The following is a 20,186-nucleotide window of genomic DNA, read 5'->3' on the forward strand; positions in this document are numbered from 1 at the left end:
CTCTAGAAGCAGGGCTCCCCTCTGCATCCACCCAACCCTTCTCTAGAAGCAGGGCTCCCCTCTGCATCCACCCAACCCTTCTCTAGAAGCAGGGCTCCCCTCTGCATCCACCCAACCCTTCTCTAGAAGCAGGGCTCCCCTCTGCATCCACCCAACCCTTCTCTAGAAGCAGGGCTCCCCTCTGCATCCACCCAACCTCTACTCTATAGCAGGGTTCCCCTCTGCATCCACCCAACCCTTCTCTAGAAGCAGGGCTCCCCTCTGCACCCACCATTCAACTCCTTTATAGATATACGTTAAAAGTGCTTCTAGCAGTCAAGACGACTAATCTTGCCACTATTATGAGACAGTCCTCTACACCACTGGCATGGCAATACATTATGGATGCTTATGTGGGGAAGCAGCTTTAGTCATGCAGTAATACTTGGGCCATCTCCCAATAAAAGGGTCATCTGATAATGGCTCTTTACTACTAGCAGCCCTCCCTCCCCTCCCACCCCCCAAGTGCCATACTAAATACTTTTAACAGTAGTAGAAAAAAAAATCAGGTAGAGTCAACCCAACCACCTATTCGGTGAGTCCCCATATACATTAACAGTCATTTTAAACCATATTAAAAAAAAACAAAGAAGTGTTAAATAAACTAAAAAATAAAAAAAGTCTAATCTATTTACAGAAACCATATCGATTTTTTTAGTTTTTAATGATCTTGTAAACAAACAAAAAATGTTCAAAATAAAAACAAAGATATCCCAGATCATCTTTACAGTGATTACATTTCCTAAGCCACTTAAACAAGCTTAAAGATGTAACTAGATTGTGACAAAAATGCTGCAGTTTGCTCTGTACAAGTTATTTCCCATTTTCTAAAGACTAGAACTGCCAAGTTGTGTTTTTTTTTTAGGTCTGCAGTATAGAAGGTCCTTTTTTTTTTAAAAACACAGAAAAGCTCGGTTAGATTATCTGCTTAAAACTGTAATCTTTGGTTACATCAGGGACATTTACTGGTTTCAGATTATCAAGAAGTGGCAGACTGCTGTGGATGAACATTGAGGAAGAGAAGCCGCTATGCCAGTAGATCCTAATAACCTGGAGCCATGTGGTCACCGTAATAACCAGACGAGGTGACGGACGAGAGATCGAACAAAGTCATTCACTGTAGGGACACCGACCTGTACAGCGAGTGCCTTACAATGCAACAGCCAAGAATGTTTTAAGTGTACAACTTAAAAAAACACAGAAGTGAAGAAGAAAAAGTAAATCGGAAGGAACAGCGGCGTTTTCTCTTTAGACTTGGGTTGTCACAACTGTCTCTAGGAAACCACTTCATGTTGCTCTTCTGAAGTAGATGTTGTAAGCAGTGTAAGGTTCAATAGATTAACCATAGGAATAAAAATAAAATTGGCATATGCACAATTTCTTCCACCACTCTGTTGAACGCCAGATAACTGAACCAACCCGTCCCACGCTTTCAAGGGGGGGAAAAAAATTGCAATCAAAAGACTGGACACCATGTTTCACTAATCTTAGTGATATTCACAATTATTAACAGCAGCTACAAGTCGGCACATTGACGCCGCAGGTAGCCAGCTTAGACTGAAATTAAGTTCCTTTTACACCAAGTAAATGGTCTCCCACAACAACTGGCAAGTGTACATATGAACTAAAAATCTCTAGGCGTTAAGGGAGTGACGGGTCCAGCTCGTGCCAGGAACTGCGAGGTCTGCTCCTTGTGTATTCAAAACCCTGGGGGAGAGAGAGAAAGACACATTACCAACCGGCATGGAGGGAGAAGTAACAGGTCACAGTAGTACAAGCAAGACCAGGAGGGATAGACTAAGAGGGAAGGTGTAGGCTATACACAGAATGTACACAGGAAACAAGAGGACTTGCACCCCTCTAATAAAGCAGTGTATAAAAGGTCAAGAGGCAAGCCACGTACTTGGTTGGCAGATATACTTAAACCTGTCCCTAATAGATTTGTCAGGATGTACCCGACACCCATCTGAGGGCGGCACAGAGGGGGGAGGGAGCATGGACAAAGATTTCTGTAACTTAATTCAGTACTTTCATGTAACTGGTGCCTAAGGCTGCCTGTCCACGGGTGTTGTGGTATCCACCCCCGGGGAGCAGGAGCCAGCAGACAGACCTCCGCGGTGAGCCTATGTGACAGATCGGTTGATTGCAGAGAATAGCATCAATTCGCGAATTGCTTGCCGCGAGCAGAGAATCGCCGCGGGGAACACAATTCAAAAACACCCGTGGACAGGCAGCCATAGATTGCACTGGGGTTCAGAGTCACACAGGAACTGGTAGCTTTCCTTGTAGAAGGCCTCATGTTCACAAGCGTATTAATCCTTAGAAGACACTGACATTTGTGTTCCGCCCCCTTCTGCTTTAAAAAAAATAAAATAATCTTCATTTTTCAATCAACATAACCATGAGGACTTGCTTTTTTTTTTGCAAGAAAGTTGAATTTTTTCAATTGAACCATGTATTATGCCTAAAGAAACTTCCTTTCTAAGTGAGGTGAAAAAAGAAACTGCACCAGTTTGTGGGAGTTTTACAGCATACCCTCAGCAGTCGAAGGGATGTATTTCTGTGGGTCAGCACAACTTTCTATAAATAAAATTACGTCATGACGTCATTGAATGGCTGTGATTGGCTAATGAATGGCTATGATTGGCTAACGCCAGACTGTTAGCCAATCAGAGCATTAGCTTTCTGGAGGCAGGGCATTCAAGCCCCGCTTGCAGAAAGCAATGCTCTGTCGGCGTGCACGAGGGAGCGACAGCCTGCAGAAGCCGTGTGTACGCCGTAGAAGCAAGACGCACTCAAAGATGGTGGAATTTCATTTTTTCCCCCTAATTCACTCCACATTTTTTTTTTTTTATGTTTTTCAGTACATTAAATAGTACCATTGAAGAATACGAGTCGTCCTGCAAAAAACAAGCCCTCATACAGCTACATCAATGGAGAAATAAAAGTTAGGATTATTTAAAAAAGGGGAGAGGTGACCGAAAATGGGGGCAGGGGATGGGTAAGGTTTGCGTCCTTAAAAGGGGTATTCCAGAGACAGGTCCCCCCTCCAGTTTTCATCCATCCACTGCATTAGTGAGAACTGATTGATCTATGGAGGTCTGACCACTAGGGCCCCAACAGATCCAGAAAAGGTGGTTTCCCATTTGTCCACTTCCAGTCATTACTGTTCTGCAGAGTTGAGCACTGCCCATACTCCCAGGATTTTGGGATACTTTACTGAATCCATCTTGCCCTCCACACACTGCAGGTTTCTAATTCCAGATCATGCAAAGCAGTCCCAAAGCATAACTGAGCCACCGCCATGCTTCAGGCAGAGTGGTGGTCTTTTTCAGAGTATACATATATGTCATTCTTCCTCCAGACATACCACCAATCCTTAGGCCCAAAAAGTTCCAGTTTTGTTTAATCACTTCATATAGAAAAACCTAAAAACTGCTGGGGCTTATTAATTCAGTTTGTAGCGTATCTGAGCAGAGGTTTCTGCTTTTGGGTTTGCTTCTGCATTTAGTAAACGCCTAAAGATAATTTCACTCGGGGGGAGTGCGCGATATCGGGCCGTAAAACAAGGCCCATTATGGCTTGTCAACATGCGACTTCCCCACAGTTGTGGGGTGTTTTTCTGTTAAAATGCTTTGCATCACTTCAGGGAAGGAGCGATCATCTGCCACGGCTTCCAGCTGCGGTGGAGGATCGGAGTGTTTCCCATTGTTTTCAACACCCTGACACCGTGCAATGCTTTGCTGGCATTGAAAACAATGGGCGTTGCATTCTGAGGGAACAGCCAAATTTAAGACACGCCCCGATGTGTGTGGGGGATGGGGGACACGTCACCGGCTCATCTGTATGACGACATTCAAAAGAATGGGGTTCAATGCATGGGTCTCAGACAAATCTTGTGCAATTTTCTCTGCGCGTGAAAGTGGCCTTCCTGTGCAAAAAGCCCCCAGAGTCCCTGCTGCCACAAAATCTTGCTGTAGGTCTTTTGCAGTCATTTGAAGGTTATTGACCGCCTGCCTCTTCAGGAATTTGGTGGTAACCAGTAATAGCTTCTGCCACGTCCAGGTAGTGTAGCCAGTTCTAACTTTACAACTGTACCTCTAGGCATGCTCAGCGCCTTTGCCACCTTTGTACCCTAATCGCTTCGCTTAGCGTTTTGGACCCCTCTTTTGCCATTAGCATATTAGCCATATTTCTAAGTCAATCAAAGCCCTAGCCGGTCCAGGAATTTGATGCGTTTTATCGCAAAGCACACCTGTTGCAACCAATGAAGCCCTTTAGTTACATCAGGTGCACTTAACACCTAATAGGCACCTAAGTCAGCCTAATGCATGCATTTTGAGCTGACAATTTCTGCAGTAGGGTTTAATTAAGAATTTCATATTGTGTCGCATCTATACATCACTGTAACATATATACTTACACTGCAATAAAAGGACCCTTTTACAATAAACGATCGTTATTCAATTAATCACTGAACAGTCAGTGAAAACATGGCGGATGGTTGAACGATGAGCAATAATTTGTTGCTCATTTAACGCAGGCAAAAAAAAAAAAAAAAGTCAGTCATTTCGTTTAAAATATAATCGTTGCGTCATTTGCAGACACCGGGGAATGGTTTGGAGGGTGTTCAGTGTAAATGCTCCCGACAGACAAACAAGCGCCTAAATAGTAAAATCTAAATGATTATCTGCATGTGTAAACACTTGTTTGGAATGACACGTTGGCCTTTATAGACTAATGGTCTATTTACACGCAACGATTATCACTCAATTCATTTGAACGCGCAAAATAAAAAACTCGCTATTCGATCACTTGTCATTATCAATGACTTTGTCAGCATAAGAACTAATTGCAAGATTGCAGGATTCTCCTTCTGTGTAAACACTCCCCACTTCATAGGTGAAGCGCTGAGCGAGAAGCCTGCGATCTAGCGATAAGCCTTTCAGTGTAATAGCTCTGCACGAGCCAACAGCCTTAGTGGTGACATCGGTGCTTGTGCAGTTGTTTAAATAACTGCCGGCTGGTGTAAAAAGGGCCAAAATGGCCCTCCAAGGAGGCTGGATCAAAGACGTTGTTTTCACCTTTTCGGGCTACAGGCCCTTTTTACATGGCATGATTATTGTGCAAACCTCTTGTTAGATTGAGAGGCTTACACAATTGTGCAGTGTGAACACATGCAGTGAAATTACTCTGCAATAAATCGCTGGTTGGATCTTTTATGCGGACCTGGAAAAAAAAATAAATGAGAAAAATTTAAAAAATAGATCTGCTGTTGCATCTGCCCGCTTCCTGTGAATGGAGGCGAGTGACCATAACAATCCCCGACCCACTTTGCTTCCATTCACTGAGCAATCATCGCTGGGACAACAGTCGGGTGATAGAGCGCCTGACAGTCCCATGCAAGAGGCTTTAGACAGCAGTTTCTACATACTGTCAAAAAGTGCTGAATTTTTAAACCCCATTGCAAAAGCAATTGAAAGCCCAAAATTCATACAGTACTTTTAAGTGTGTGTGGGGGTGGGTGGGGGAGAGAGAATAGTCCTAAAAACAAGGCCTTTAACACTCAAGACAAAACTCTGCCATAGAGTCACCCATACAACGCACAGTGTCCCTCCTGTATTGCCACCCACAGAAGTGCTCTATAGCCTTGCCGATTCTGCCCCTTCCCTGCATCTTTCAAGACTTGCACTATTCTCTATGTGTCGCAGGTAAGAGGACAAGGAGCACAAGTATAATCACGTCACTCTGTGGCAGAAGGATGCGGTTGTCCTTTACCAGCGAGGTCTTTGAGCCGCGGGGACACAGTAGTTCGGTGATTGCAGAGAACAAGATGGCAGCCTCAGGTTGTGCACCGCCGTGCTAGAAGAAGCCATCCACAAAACAGTCACATGCCTGCATCTTCGATTAATCCTTGTAACCATTACAGGTGGTGCTGCTGACCTATCCCTGAATAGAAGGCTTTAATATAAATCATGGTAAAACTCGTTTTCTGCAGTCTAGTGGACCTTCCCAAAGGCATGCACGGTTAGAGATGGCAAGTTCTGCTATACTATAAGAAAGCTAAAGGCCAATGTGCAGGCAATAGTGCCAGCGAGCTGGAATATCCATCACTATCACTGCATCAATAATACAAGGCAGGCATTGTCTGCGCCCATGGACACCAGTGCCAACACAACACTGTAGCTAGGAAACCCTAACCAGTAATGGAAGACACATTCCATATGGTGCAACAAAAGGTAAGTCAAAGCAAACATCCTGGAAGGCTTCACGTTCGCTTTCTGCCATGATGAAAGGTTACCTCACAAATCACAAATATCAGCGGGCATTACTGCGGCAGCACCCTCACTCCGTATGAACAAGAGTCACAAAGGAGGTCAGAAAAGACCATCTTCCAATTTATGTGTAAAGCATAAAACGATTGGGAACAAGATCTGCAGACTAGAGAGTGAACAGAAAGCCACTAGCTAGGACGGCCGCACATTACATAGGAGGTTAACCCTTTCCAATTCAATTTGTATCCTGGTTTTCCTAGGGGGCTTACTCTTTCTGCTGTTCTACAATGGCGCTATATGCTGGCCAAAGCCAGAACTGCATGAGGTGACATGTTGGATAGGCTCCGACAGCAGAGAGGCAGGCAATATACAGTAAGAGAACCCCGACGGACGTCTTCCAACATCGGAGCTGTACTGCCTTAAATCATAATGTCTTCAGAGGTCAGACAGTGGATTGGAAAGGGTTAATGGTTGACCACCCATTGAACAAATAGTTTAGTTAACGGTTTGTAAAACACGTTTTGGTTCATAATGCCCATTACATTTCATAACTGAGCATACGTCAATGAGACAAGAAAATCTCATCCATTCTGGCTACGGTGCTGAATTTCACGCGTGACCTACTCCTTTCCGGATGACGCTCTCTCATCAGTCAGCCAAAATCAATTAGTTATATTGCACCCAATATCTTTGGCTGAAATGGTCAGTTTTCATCTACTTTAGTGGATTGTGTACTGGCGGCTTTAGACGTTCGAACAGCCAGAATAAGTGCCCATTATCCCATCACCCAGCTTGCACATAGAGGGAGGGGATTTAATGTTCACATCAACCATGAACACACCTTGGAATTACTGGCCAGGAGACGAAGCATAAGTGACTAGAACTACAGAGAAGGGTCACAGAACAAGATGCGACTGCTTAAGGTGATAATACACGGCTGCCTTTTCAACAAAATCCAATTATCTGGGCTTAAGCTCCATCTAGGCAAAAAAGTTCAGACAAACACAATAGACTTGGCTAATGACAAAACTCAAGGGCCCAGGAGAGCGCTTTATGTGAAGGACAAGATGTTCAGAGGTCTCCTGCCCCGGGAAGGAGAGAAGCAATCCTGAAGGCCATTACTGAAATAAGCTGCACACAATACTAATCCGGTAAGGTACTAACGAGTACAGTGCTGGAGACAAGGACAATCTATAATCCCTGCAAACATCAACAGCAGATAATACCAAATACCACAACTACCAAGTCTTTACACGGTTTGACAGGATTTGGTTCCAGGTCACTTCTATGATCTGATTGTGAATCCTTAGTGACCGGTTTTGTTCAGTCGTCTCCTGATAAACCAACATTTTGCATTATCCCCAGCCCTGGTCAGATTTTTCACATTCCCTTTTTTTGGTGGAAGCTTCACTGAAGTTCGGCGGCAGCGATAGGCAGACCTGTGGACAGCAGCGACAGGTTTAATGTGTGCTACAGGCACAAATGACCAACCAACAATAAGGGTGTGCACATAAATACACTGGTCTTGCTCAGGAAATGCAGAACATTACAATGTCAATTTACATATTAAACAAATGAATGGTTAACAGAGAGAAGCTGAATGGCTTGCATGGAAAACTGTGACCATTTATAGCATTACAGAGAAAACCGTCCATTCAAGTGACCCAAAAACCTACACAATTTTTTTTTTTTTTGTGGGGGGGGTTCTTTTGCTTTTCCTTTATAACTTTTTAGGTCAGTTTCACATCTGCGCTGGAACTTACGATTGTGATCTGGCACAAAATATCAAAAGAGGATGCGCTACATGCAGCTCTTTTCCGTCTGGCTTCAGCTCAGCTGTCCAGCATTTACCAAACAGACTCCATTATAGTCAAACGGGGGTCTGTTCAGCGCTGTTCAGTTCTGTAATAAGATGAAACCGTTCGGATTCCCCTTTTCTGCTCCCTGGAGCAGAAAAACAGAATCCACAATGCAGATGGAGCCAACAATGTGTCTGCCTGTCTAAACATGCTGCATGAAAGCAAACAAGCCAGCAACAATGAAGGCTGAGGATAAGCGTTTGCCTCTAAAGTTTTTACAGTAGTGATGATGGCAATGCAGGCTGATGCACACCAACAGGTCTCCCCTTCAGCATCGAGTACACAAGCACCACTGTTACATTCCACTTTCTTGAACAGTTTTCAGATGCTTCAGATACATGGTCACACACTAAAGATGCAGCTTGGTTTTACAGTGTCACACAAAAGGTAGTGTCCAAAAAAAAAAAATATTCACTACCTAATATAGGGAAGCTCAGTCTACCATTTCAACTCAAATCAACACAAGGACTTTACCCCCAGTTTTCTACTAAGAAAGTGTAGAATTCAGGCAATCGTTCCTAATTGCATAATATAAGCCAACAGCAAATGGTTTGGCTTTTGGATGTTAGTCCAATTAAAACCAGCTACATAAAAACGGACATCAATTGGCGATTTTGAGATTAAAGGGGTATTACAGGACAGGTAACATTTTCTATTATTGACAGATACATGATCAGTGGGGAACAGTTGCTTGGCACCCTGCCACTCTATGGTCAGTGCAGGAAGCAGACAGCACCAACCATAGCACAGCAGCCAAGGTTGGGATCACTGTGCAGCTTCCATTGAATTTAATGCAACACCAACCCGGGCTGCTGTGCTATGGTCAGCGCTGTTGGCTTCCTGTGCTGACCACAAAGACCGCAGCAGGGAATTAGCTGACTGGTGAGGATCCGAACGGCGGTTCTCCACTGATCTTCTATTGATGGCCTGTCAGTCATCAATAGAAAAAGTTGACAGTCTAGGAATACGCCTTTAATGCTTTAGTTAGCTACACATAACTGCCTGTTGTAATGGTTATAAGTGATAGAAATAGGACCTACCATTGACAACCAGATCTATATTCTGGTAGGCTCTCAACTGTCCTTTCAAACCTACACAAGCCATTTCTCAGGCTAGATGAATGGGCCTCGTCTGCTCTAGTTCTAAAAAGTTGAAACAGCTGCATGGAGTAACAAAGGCAAGTTCGTTGGTTGCCTGAGGGTGCATTCACATGGGTGATTTTCATGCGCGGGTTCAGTCCAAAAAGCGATATGGACGGAGCTTTGCACATGAAAAAAAAGTTACGTTTAAATCACTGCATGTGCTACTTTAGAGGGAATCCCTCTCCCATTATTTCTTATGAAAAAAAAAAAAAAAAAAATCACATGGCATGTGAGTGTGATGTGATTTTTACCATTGAAACTAAACGCAAGAACTTATGATATTCACGTGCTTGGGGGAGGGTGTACACAGTTTTAAAGCAAAAAGAATTGAGTGTAAGAATTTCTCAGACAGATTTTGTACTCACCTGTGTTAACACACCCTGAGGGAACTGCTAAACTTTTTTTTTTTTTTTTTTACACTTAAAATGTTACATCATTTGGGCCTTAAGTCACAGTTTTCCAGCAATTTTGGAGAAGAGTATCTACCACCATTTTTAATAAGCCAGAAACCAAAAAGGGGACATGAATCATGCTAGAAGTCCTTTTTGCAGTAGGAAGACTGAAAGAAAATACCATAGTTTACAGAAACAAGGCAGAAATCCGAGCTCCCAATTATCCTTAAAGTGTTAGGTCCAGGAATGTGAACTAAGAGAAGGCTCTATAGTCACACGGCCAAAAAACTGGTCCCCACATTTGGAAAAAGGGAGTTAATGCATGAGAGAAATGCAGTAAAGATAACCCAAAATCCCAGAAGATAAGAGATTTCTATAATAGCGTAACACAAAGGAAAATTTTTGAATTTAAAGTTAGTAGTCAAACTTTCCAAGGACGTCTTTTTGGATTTTTGTTCCTTTCATAGGCCGAATTGGTTTTAAACTACCTCCTCGATCTAACACTCAATTGTGAAAATCAAAATTATATTTTTTTCCCTAACGATAATTTGATTTCCCTGAAACGTCTCTTGGTTCTTGGCTACTAACCTTTCATGTTACTCTTGGATTTGTCAGTTTGCTTGCCTGTGGGGGTTTGGGCTTGCTGGCCCTGCCCACTGGAGGAGGCTGCTTGCTGAGCTGCCTTCTGCTTCAACATTGTCCAGTCAAATGTGTAGTCGTATTGGTGATTTAAAGTTCTGGAATAGGAACACAGAACAGGGCGTTAGAAACAAATATTGCACAATTGCATAAAAATTGGTCTGCACAAAAATGCAACATTGACAGTATAAGACTATACCCCAATTCTAAACGTCTAACATGAGGAATTAAAGGAGGCGTTTATAGACCTAATACAGAGTCGTACTAAAATAAAATTTAAATGTGAACACAAGAAAGGGACTGAATTTCTTTGGCCAAAAATCATTTTGGAAGAGGCAATGTGGTATCAGTCAGGAGTACTGCTGGAAAGCCATTTTACCCTTAGGGCCAATGCCCACAGCCAGATTTCCGAAGAGTTTCACTGCAGCTATTAGAGCTATTAGGTTCAATAGAAACTAAGTTCACGCTGCGGAATTCTGCTGCGTGAAATAAACTGCAGCATGTTTTATTTGCCATGGGAATACGCGCGGCTGGCTTCCATTGTAGTCAACGGAAGCCGGCTGTCACGCTATACTTCCACTGTCAGTACAGCGTAAGTATCATTTGAATACGCGACCCCACCCGTGTCATGCTCTGTATTGCGCATGCGCATCAGGCGGGATGCGTACAGCTGAACCGGGAGGCGAGTAAAAGGGGTCTTTGGGGAAGGGGCGCAGTGACGGACTCTGCTGCGATATTCCGCTGGTGGAGTCAGTCACGGCCGTGGACATGGGCCCTTACAGTGCTATATAATCCATTTAGACACCTTCCTTGAATATCACTTACATTAAATGCATAATAAAAAGATGATCCTACACATTCTTCATACAAAAGAGTCCATGTACAAACCTGAACAAGATTCTGAAGAGCTGCCGCAGATACATGTAGTCTGGTGCCTCCTCGAAACGCAATCCACGACAGTAATTGAGATACATAGCAAATTCTGCAGGAAATCCCTGTAAAGATGTGTATATATTTAGTACACAAGTGCTACTGCTAGCTCAACTTGCTTAAGACCGGCTGTAGTGTACATATACGTAGCAGGGCATTTAAATTGCTAGCCATAGCCAGACTTTACAAGGTCAGCTCAATATAGACAGGAAATAAAGTTAGGATAATAAATCTGAATAGGGCTAGATTCACAGAACCCATTAATTTCAATATTTCGTATTTTGCGCTCACAGGTCAGTTGCGCAAAAAAGCAGCATGTTCTTTTCTGCGCACAGTCCCTATAAAAGTAAATAGGGGAGTGGCGTTTGGGCATAGGTGCGAGCAATACACAAAGATGCATAATACGCTACGCATATCAGTTTAAAAAAAACCCCCAAAACTACAACTTGGAATGGATTAACCATTTCAATCATTGCATCAGTTTGCCGTGTGAGAATAAACATACCCCACGAGTGGAAGAAGTACAGTAAAGTATGCCAATACGTGCGCAAAGAAAAGCCTAGTTAGGCATGTAAAAAAGTTGCGCTGAGGCGTGCGCAAATGTGCATACGCTCGTGTGAAGGGGCATTAAAGGGGCTGTCTAGAAAATAATAAAAAAAATTTAAAGTCACCACCGTTGCAGCCTGTGAGGAAGCGGTCTTAGAATGTAACTATGGGCCTGTTTATACAGGCCGATGAATCGCTCAGTGTAAATGTATGCTCCGACTGAACTGCGGACGAAAATGCGTTTGATTTTCAGTAGTCGTTCAGCTTCTGCACGCAGAAAACTTAGTGAAGGATTGACATTGTATAAGCAGGAAGTCGTTCACATATGAATGACTGCCTGCTTCCTGTGAATTGCACAATCCGCCTCAATTTACTAAGGAGGATGGTTCCGGTGTACAAAAGCACAAACTATTATTGCCGTCAGGCATGTGCAGCCCACAGGTCCTCCTGTGTGAGCCATAAACAGCTGATAAGATCTGAGAAGGGATGGGGCAGAGCCCATCACCACACTGGTTCTTCCTGTCTGGATAAACAGTGCTGTGCTACGCTCCACCGCCTTCCTTGTAGGTCTTCAGCTTGTCCTAGGTAAGTTCTAGGACAAGTTCTTCATAGGATGCACAAATGGCAGTCAGTCTGTTCAAATCCTCAGCAGTCCCTTTAATGCCCCATTTACAAGGGAATGGCTGTTGGATAAACGATCTGCAGGAGCGGGTGACGTCACCGATAGTAGTTTGCGCTCGTGCAGAACGTTTAGACTGGCAGATCATGGCTCACTTCTTACTCAGCGCCTCACATTCTACGTGAAACACTGAGTGGGGAGTGTTCAGACGCAGCGAGAAGTGAGTGAACCAGCAGTGATTTTTATGCGGGTTGGAACTGAGCCACAAGTGAAAAGTAAATGAATAGTGAACAATGGCTTAGAAGTAACGATCGGGCATTCTCCTTCGTTTGAACGAGTTTTGCATGACAATCATTAAGTGTAAATGGCCCTTTAGGGACTGTCCAGTTTTATGCAAATAAAGCTTAATTGTAGTACAAAGTTAAGCAAGTTTCTAACCTTTTGAGGCTGAATACCTATCCTGACCTTGTCTTGCCCTACAGCTGATAGCTTGTTACACTAACTGTAGGTAACCGCTACTAGACAAAACAGGAGAGTTTGGTCCTTCTGCTGTATCTAATGTCACACAGGGCCCCTTTGTGCTTAGCCTTGCTGGAGTACTAAACATATCAGGTTAACTGTCATCTTTACACCATGCTATCAGTCTTCAGTTATTGTAGGAGTTCTACCAATACTTTTCAGTTCCCATTCTGCACTGTAGACATTATAATGCACAGTTCCTCACCTTACACAAAACCTCAACAGGAGTAGACATCTTCTTTTCACTGATCTTTTCGTATTTTTGTTTCTTAGTTGCTGCCTGTGGAACATGTGGTTCACAATATAAAAACGTTGTGCAATACAATATTACACATTATGGATACAGGTATACTCGACATAAGAGACAAAGCAGAACTACAGAATGGAGGACAGGGTCCTTTACACTCAAAACATTTGTGATGAACGCAAATAGATTTCAAAGAAAGGTCAGAACACGGCCTACCTTCAATCCTTGCCAAGGAAGGCTGGTTCTGTTGAAATACATTAGCACGTATCCTAGAGACTCCATGTCATCACGACGACTAAAGGGAGAGGGGTGAAAATAAAAAATTAGTTTCTAAAATTAAAATTGGAAGTCCCTCTGGTTAAATCCCAACAATAAGATTTATTATACATCTTGTGGATAGGTGGCAAGTCAATTTTGGGACTACGCCATTAAGGCCACCTGCACACAAACTGATCTTTTACGGTGGAAACCACGGCAGGCGTCCACACCGCAGATCTGCAGCAAATACCATCCTTAGCATGCTATGGAAAAACGCTTTGCTTCACACTTGCGGAAACCAATTGTTGTTTCCGCAAGGGAAGGAAAAAAAAGAAATAAAATCACTGCATGCTTCATTTTTGTGCAGATTTTGCATGTATGGCTATCACTGAAATCAATGCAAGCTGCCCGTCTGCAAGTTAACATTGCGGACAGTTCACGGATTCCGCATCATTGCTTAGCAACGGCGCAGAAAAAAAAAAAAAAGCCAAACACACTGTACTGCACAGGGGCCATCAGCAGTACAGATGAAAAACAGAAATGACAGGTAGGTACGCGCAGGCGCCGCTGCCGTCAGGATCGGGTTCTGCTGTGTGCAGGTGGCCTAAAAATGACATTACACGTTAGTGGAAGCAAAGTCAACATATGCAATGTATCCTCGTGAGAAGTTTATACTGGTGCAGCCTGTTCCCTGATGACCACATTTCCATATTTAAAGAGGCTCTACGGAGTGTTGAAACTCCTTTAGCAATGCGCAGAGCTTCCAGTTACTGAAAAGTGACAACATTTGAAGACAGCTTAACAATCCAGTCAGTTTCCATAGAGTCTTGTGTTAGATCCTGCCAGTATAAGTGGTTACCAACTTATGCCAATGGTATTAGAACGTGCAAGGTCCCCCCCCCCCCCCCTCTATTCTAGAAAAATATGTGATCGAAGGCGAGACTTAGAAATAACAAACCTAATAGTGATTTTCCCCTTTAAATCCTATGAAAATTTTAAGCAAATGCATGGTATTAAACAAATCCTTACCTCTGCTCAATTCCTAAGTGGGCATTGATACTGGCGTAGCGGGCTGTGCCAGTCAAGTTTTTGTCTTCTCTGTATGGTATGTGCTGCCGTGTTCTGTTGTCTCTGTACTTTTTGGCCAAACCAAAATCTATAAGGAATAACTTGTGGGGGAGAAGATAAAGTATTAATATACAGAGACACACAAGAGTAAACTTGGTAAAACATGCTGTGATTGCTCATAAAAGTGATATTAGCTTATTGACAAATTAAGTGGTAATACACCGTGCCCTGCCGCACAAGTGGGCAGTGCTAAACTAGCTCTGGCCCCTCGCTGGAAGACGAAACCCCCTTTAACGGTCCCCACAAAATAAAGGTAAAAAGTAACGATCAAGGCCAAGAAACTGCCGCTAAATGTCAGACAGGAGTCCATTTATAAACCACTTCATGTCCTGTAAGCTAGAAGTCCTTTAGCCATCACTGTGCAGCCAGTTACATTGTATGGAAACCCCTGTCTGATATCAGAGGAGACCTAAAGCCTCCTAGTCAGGCACCCTTCAGAGTTACATCTACATCACCAGCAAAATCCAGTTTCTACGTCTACACTAAAACGTAACCAGATACAAAACACGTTTTATTCTCAAGCAAATCTGAATCCTTAAAGGAACGCATCATCAGAAGACACCCATTTAACTCAGGTTGGCGATAGGCTGCATTCACATGAGTGCGATTTTGGTTTGTGGTCTCTTTAGTAACACGTGTTAAAAGCAGATCTGAACTGCGTGACGTGCGAGGCATTAGTTTACCATCTCTTTTTTTTTACGCTCCTCTAGAAAATAGTGGGCGATTCTTGAAGAAACAAAAATAGTATGAGTTTAAAAAAATCGTCCTATCAGTCTGACAGTAAAAAGCTGCATGTGAGAATTAACCAGCTAGGAGCCAAACACCCACAATTTGAATACACCCTCAAACTAATTTCTGTTCACCACCCTTCCTCATGACGATATGTACATTACATATGCAATTCAAATATACAGCAGCTTCAAGGGCCATAAATACATCGGCTGGTGACACCAACACCTGTTACCTTCTGTAGGAGACTTGTGGGCATGCTCCGTGACCCGTACAGGTCATTGTGAAAGGAGGAGGATTGGGACCATCCCCTTAAGGAGTTAAAAAAAAAACACGCCACTTTGCTTCCATTTATCTTGTTTGGTAAACTGAACAAATGAGCTGCAGTGTTAACCCTTTCCAATCCACCGTCTGAACCTTCTGATTGAAGGCTGTACAGCTCCAATGTCGGAAGACGTCCAGCAGGGTATTCTTACTGTACATTACTGGCCGCTCAGTTGTCGGGGGCCTCTCCAGCATGTCACATATCACAGTTTAATGGCAGAAAGAGAAAGCCCCCTAGGAAACCATGAATCCAAAATTGGATTGCAAAAATGAAAAAAAAAAAAAAAAAATGTAACACCCGAACCCTGATGGAAACCAAGTGAAACTTTGTTTTTTTTATAAAACTGAAACGCTGAAATCAATAGGGAACAAAAAAAAAAAAAAAAAAAAAGGGGGGATCCATTTGTTTTAATTCCGTTTCTCTGATCAGCAAAACGGAACAGAATTGTGACTGAAAGGTAAAACAAGCGTGGACCCGCTGTTAGTGGCCGGTGTGAAAGCGGCAAGATATTAGAATCCTTTTCCATATCACCATGTGTAGTTAGAGAATTTAGGTCACAAAACCGATGATTAAAAGGGCTTTCCAGAACTAGACGAATGGTTACCTATTCTCTGGGTCCCCAATAGTTGATCTGCAGGGGATTCCTGCAGACGTGCTCATTTACATCACCCCAAATCAGCTCAGCTATTCAAGTGAGTGAGACTGAACTGTAATACCAGGCGTAACGGCTATACAAGATACAGCACAGTGCCTGGTACAAACTAAAGAGACAGCGGCGCTCACTTAGCACCGCTGTCACTCCTCTCAGCAGACAGGTGGAGATCCCAACCAACCATTGATGGCTTATTCTTATGAGGCATCAGCGGTCGTTTAGTTCCAGAAGCCCGCTTCAACCTAACCGTCCAGTTTAAGCCAATAGGTCATTTTCTGATGGTACGTTTCCTTTAAGAATTACGAAAGAACATTTAGAATGAGCCAGAAAATGTGAATTTATGTTTGTAGTGCGGCACTGCATTCAATGACACAATGTTCCATGCCACGAACTGCCAGCTTCAGGCATCCGCCAGCGTCACACTGAGGGCATGCAGACATGCACAGTGCCAAGTACACCGGTGTTCTCATAGTGCCAATGTCCTAACCTCAGACAGCTACTGACACCGGCTGACGAACGGTAACGCTACGGCAAGGAAAGCCAGGCACAAATGAAAGGTCTTACGCAAACAGTATAAATCAGACTATGTGAGAAGTTCCTGGCTTACAAGTCAAAGCCATCGGTATGGGTTCATTCACAGAAAGGTGGCCAAAAAGACACTGGTCAACGTCAGTACACCACAGGCATAGTGGAGAGCGTCACCCATGGGCTCCCATATTCTATACAACAAAGGCACATGTTGGGAGAACCACTTGACATAATGCAAACCGTGACATACATAAGACATCTGTCCAGCCTGAGGATACCCCATAGCAAGCTCTACCCCAAGTACTACTCCAGGCTGGGTCTCCATACTGTAATGCTTCTGTCTTATCACTAGGAAACCAACAGTCTGATGTTATCCTATGGGCTTGGGACAGCTATTAAAACTAGTCACGTCCATGTAATTGTAAAAAGCCCTGACGTCCCCAAATCCTGGGGCATAACCCAACACCCCATCGTGCCAGATGATGAACGGTCAAGTCCAGGCTTACTGTCCCGCAGTGAAGCCACACAACTGCACGCTGATTGGTACAGTTAGAGGCAGCCATACAATGCCCAGCAATATCCCAACTAGACCCTAGTCCAACATACCAGGCAGGAGAAGAGGCCTGCACAACCACTTCAACTGTTTGGTAGCAGTTGTAGCCACTAAGTAGACAAACCTGCACCATCACCAAACGAAGACGTAGAAAACAACATAAAGTACAATGCAAACAAAAAAAAAAGTCACATGAAATGCTGTGGAAACAGCCACACGGCAGGAAGACCGCTAAACCCAAAGTCTTCATACTAGTAAAACATTATAAACGTGCAACTGTGCCAGTGGATGGCTTTGGCACACAGGTCCGAGGCATGCAGTGGCCCAGATCCCAAGAGGGATTACACTGGTTTACACTCGTCTTCTTTCATGCATGCTCTTATGCAGGTTGCACAAAAAAAAGAAAAGTGAAAAAAAAAGGAAAGAAAAAGAAAAAAAATCTCTAAAAACACCGAGCAATAAAGCATATACATTCTTAGTAATGTTGCATGTTTGCCAAGTATGTCTGAATAATGCCAACATAAGAGGTGCTTGTGCAAGGCCTGAATTGTTGGGTTAAAATAAGTAGAAGGGAAAACCAAGGATAAAAAAAGCACATGAATTTGGGGTGGAAGGTGGAGAAGGAGACAGTTTTCAGACCTGGTTTAATCCTGAGAAAGATGGGTCCTGAGAAGTACTAACAGTCATGCTTCTTTTCCTCTTCCCCACTGGAGATTCGAAACACTGAACAGACAATAGAGGGTGGCAGTGCATCAAACAGTATTGCTAACATTGCAACAATGGCCGGCGCAGACAGGCAACACCGAGGCGGTAACAGGGGAGTCAAATGCCATCCTCCTTCCACCAAGTAGCTAACTAAGGAGAACTTTTTTTCTTTTTTTATATATAATTTTTTCCCATATACCCCTTCCAAATTTATATTTCTACCAATTATCCCCGCATTTCAGAAAAGGCCATTTTAAGGTTATGACACTGTCCACTTGGCAACTGCCAATTTACTCAAGTCTATGAACCATTTCGTGGATCCCTTCCGTAGCACAGGAGTCAGGAACTCCTCTGTTAGGGTGCGGGAGGCCACAAAACAGCTTCTTCATTTCCCAAAATGCCCTTCCTCAAACGCCCATTGATATAATGCTACAGATCTGCAGGAAATCTTCAGTAAGGAAGAGGTAAGGCATTTTGTCACCTGAGTTATAGTGATAAGCATGCAGGCCTTGTTACTACTCAATATCTGTTATTGACCAAACCCTTCCTGTGGGGTAATGTGATGCTGGCAACAAGTCACCAGACGTCCTGCCTCTACGGCAAGAAGCATCGGACTAGATGCTCTCCCATCCCTCATAAACCGTGCACTGAGCGTTTGCTGGATGTCTGCCATCTGGTCTAGGAGTCTTAGAGATAACTGCACACGAGACGCATGCTTGGGGGGTACATGATATCCGGAGGAAAGGAGAGGAAATGCCAGAAGAGGGGAGGAAGGGTTTAAAAATAAAAAGGAACATAGGCATTATTGGGCAACAGGGGAAAAAAATGTCTTTCCCCTCAAAAACAAATCCCATTAGGCATCATGTTTAAGGAGAACCAGTAGAGAGCCACTTGGTGATGGGCAAGAGGCCCAACTACAAGTATTACCATACAAAACCAGCTAATAGCCACACACTTCTGATCCTCTAAAGCGGTTATACTGAGGGCTCTGCTGGCCAACACCCCAAACAAACAAGGGGAGACCAAGGATTCTAAATGGCTGGACAGTTTTAGACAACTACGAAAGTGAGAGGACTTTTCTCCAGTAACCCCAGAGTGGCACCTCTACAAGGAGCAGGTCCGCCTGGTATGGAGAGTTCAGGTCATTCTTGCTCATAACAGCATTAAACTGAGTACCTACACATAGGGTGCCCCTAAAATACAAAGGCACCAGTTAAAAAAGGGTTTTCCCAACCCCCATGAAACTTTTCACACATTGCTTCTGTGAATTAAAGACTGCAGATTGTCAATATTTTTATTTTTTTGTTTGAGCCCAAGTGAGGAGCGGATTAAAAAGGAATGGAAAACAGATGAAGGACATACTTCCACTTCCTACCTCATCCACTTTGCTTAGCACCAAAAAAAAAAATGTGTGCGTGCAAATTACCCTTACAACAGAAAGCAGGAGAAATAAACCTGCCATCTTAAAGTAATTCTTGGCTTCTCTGGTGCCTTCCGTTTGAGCAAGTGCCAGGCTGTCATTAGACAGCTGAATACGCACTCCCCGTGGTGCAGGAGGCCCGTGCCAGGCTTCTGATGCAGCACCACAAAAAGGGAGATGCACCAGAACAAGGGCCCTTAAAAATAAAAAACATGGTAGGTTAAGGAGTTTTTCAGGCTGTTGATGACCTATCCTCAGAACAGGTCATGAATGGTTGATGGGCAGGAATCCACGGCTCGGGATACCCAGAGATCAGCTGATTGCTTGGCCCTCTGTCAGTGCAGCAGGGCTGGACATAACCATTGGCATAGGAAGTCTAATAAGCGGTTTCGTTCCCAGTGAAGTCAATGGTAGTGAAGACACCTATTACATGTCAGACTCTGCATTGGGGTCAGAGTTGGAAAAGTAATAGGCCACTTTGCTCCCACTGATTTCAATAGGAACAAAGCTACCTATTAGGCTTCCTACTCCGACCCTGCGGCACTGACAGCAGGCCAGGCAATCAGAAGGGGTTAATAAGTTGCTTTAAAAAAGGATAGTTGGGGGTTCCATGCCCTCACTGCCACTATGTAAATGGGCCTGAAGGAAACAATGAAAGTGAATGGGGTGGAATCGCGCATG

The 20,186-nt window shown here is 43.6% G+C and overlaps 1 protein-coding gene across 4 annotated transcripts in view; it reads right to left on the reverse strand.

Moving 5' to 3' along the window:
- Positions 1-684: 684 nt before the first annotated feature.
- CSNK1A1 (casein kinase 1 alpha 1) overlaps positions 685-20,186 on the reverse strand; it is a 31,178-nt gene continuing 11,676 nt past the window's right edge. The window contains exons 5-11 of one of the 4 annotated variants that reach the window (XM_066591304.1): positions 18,020-18,103; positions 14,495-14,634; positions 13,424-13,502; positions 13,166-13,240; positions 11,235-11,341; positions 10,296-10,444; positions 685-1,746 (exon numbers count right to left, since the gene is read on the reverse strand). In XM_066591304.1, coding sequence (XP_066447401.1) covers positions 1,739-1,746; positions 10,296-10,444; positions 11,235-11,341; positions 13,166-13,240; positions 13,424-13,502; positions 14,495-14,634; positions 18,020-18,103 — 642 coding nt within the window. In that variant the 3' untranslated portion in view covers positions 685-1,738. Of the gene's footprint in view, positions 1,747-10,290; positions 10,445-11,234; positions 11,342-13,165; positions 13,241-13,423; positions 13,503-14,494; positions 14,635-18,019; positions 18,104-20,186 lie in introns of those variants that run through there. The other 3 variants (XM_066591306.1, XM_066591307.1, XM_066591305.1) reach the window with 3 other exon arrangements.

Source organism: Eleutherodactylus coqui, chromosome 2 (genome assembly GCF_035609145.1).
Source record: "Eleutherodactylus coqui strain aEleCoq1 chromosome 2, aEleCoq1.hap1, whole genome shotgun sequence".
NCBI lineage: Eukaryota > Metazoa > Chordata > Amphibia > Anura > Eleutherodactylidae > Eleutherodactylus > Eleutherodactylus coqui.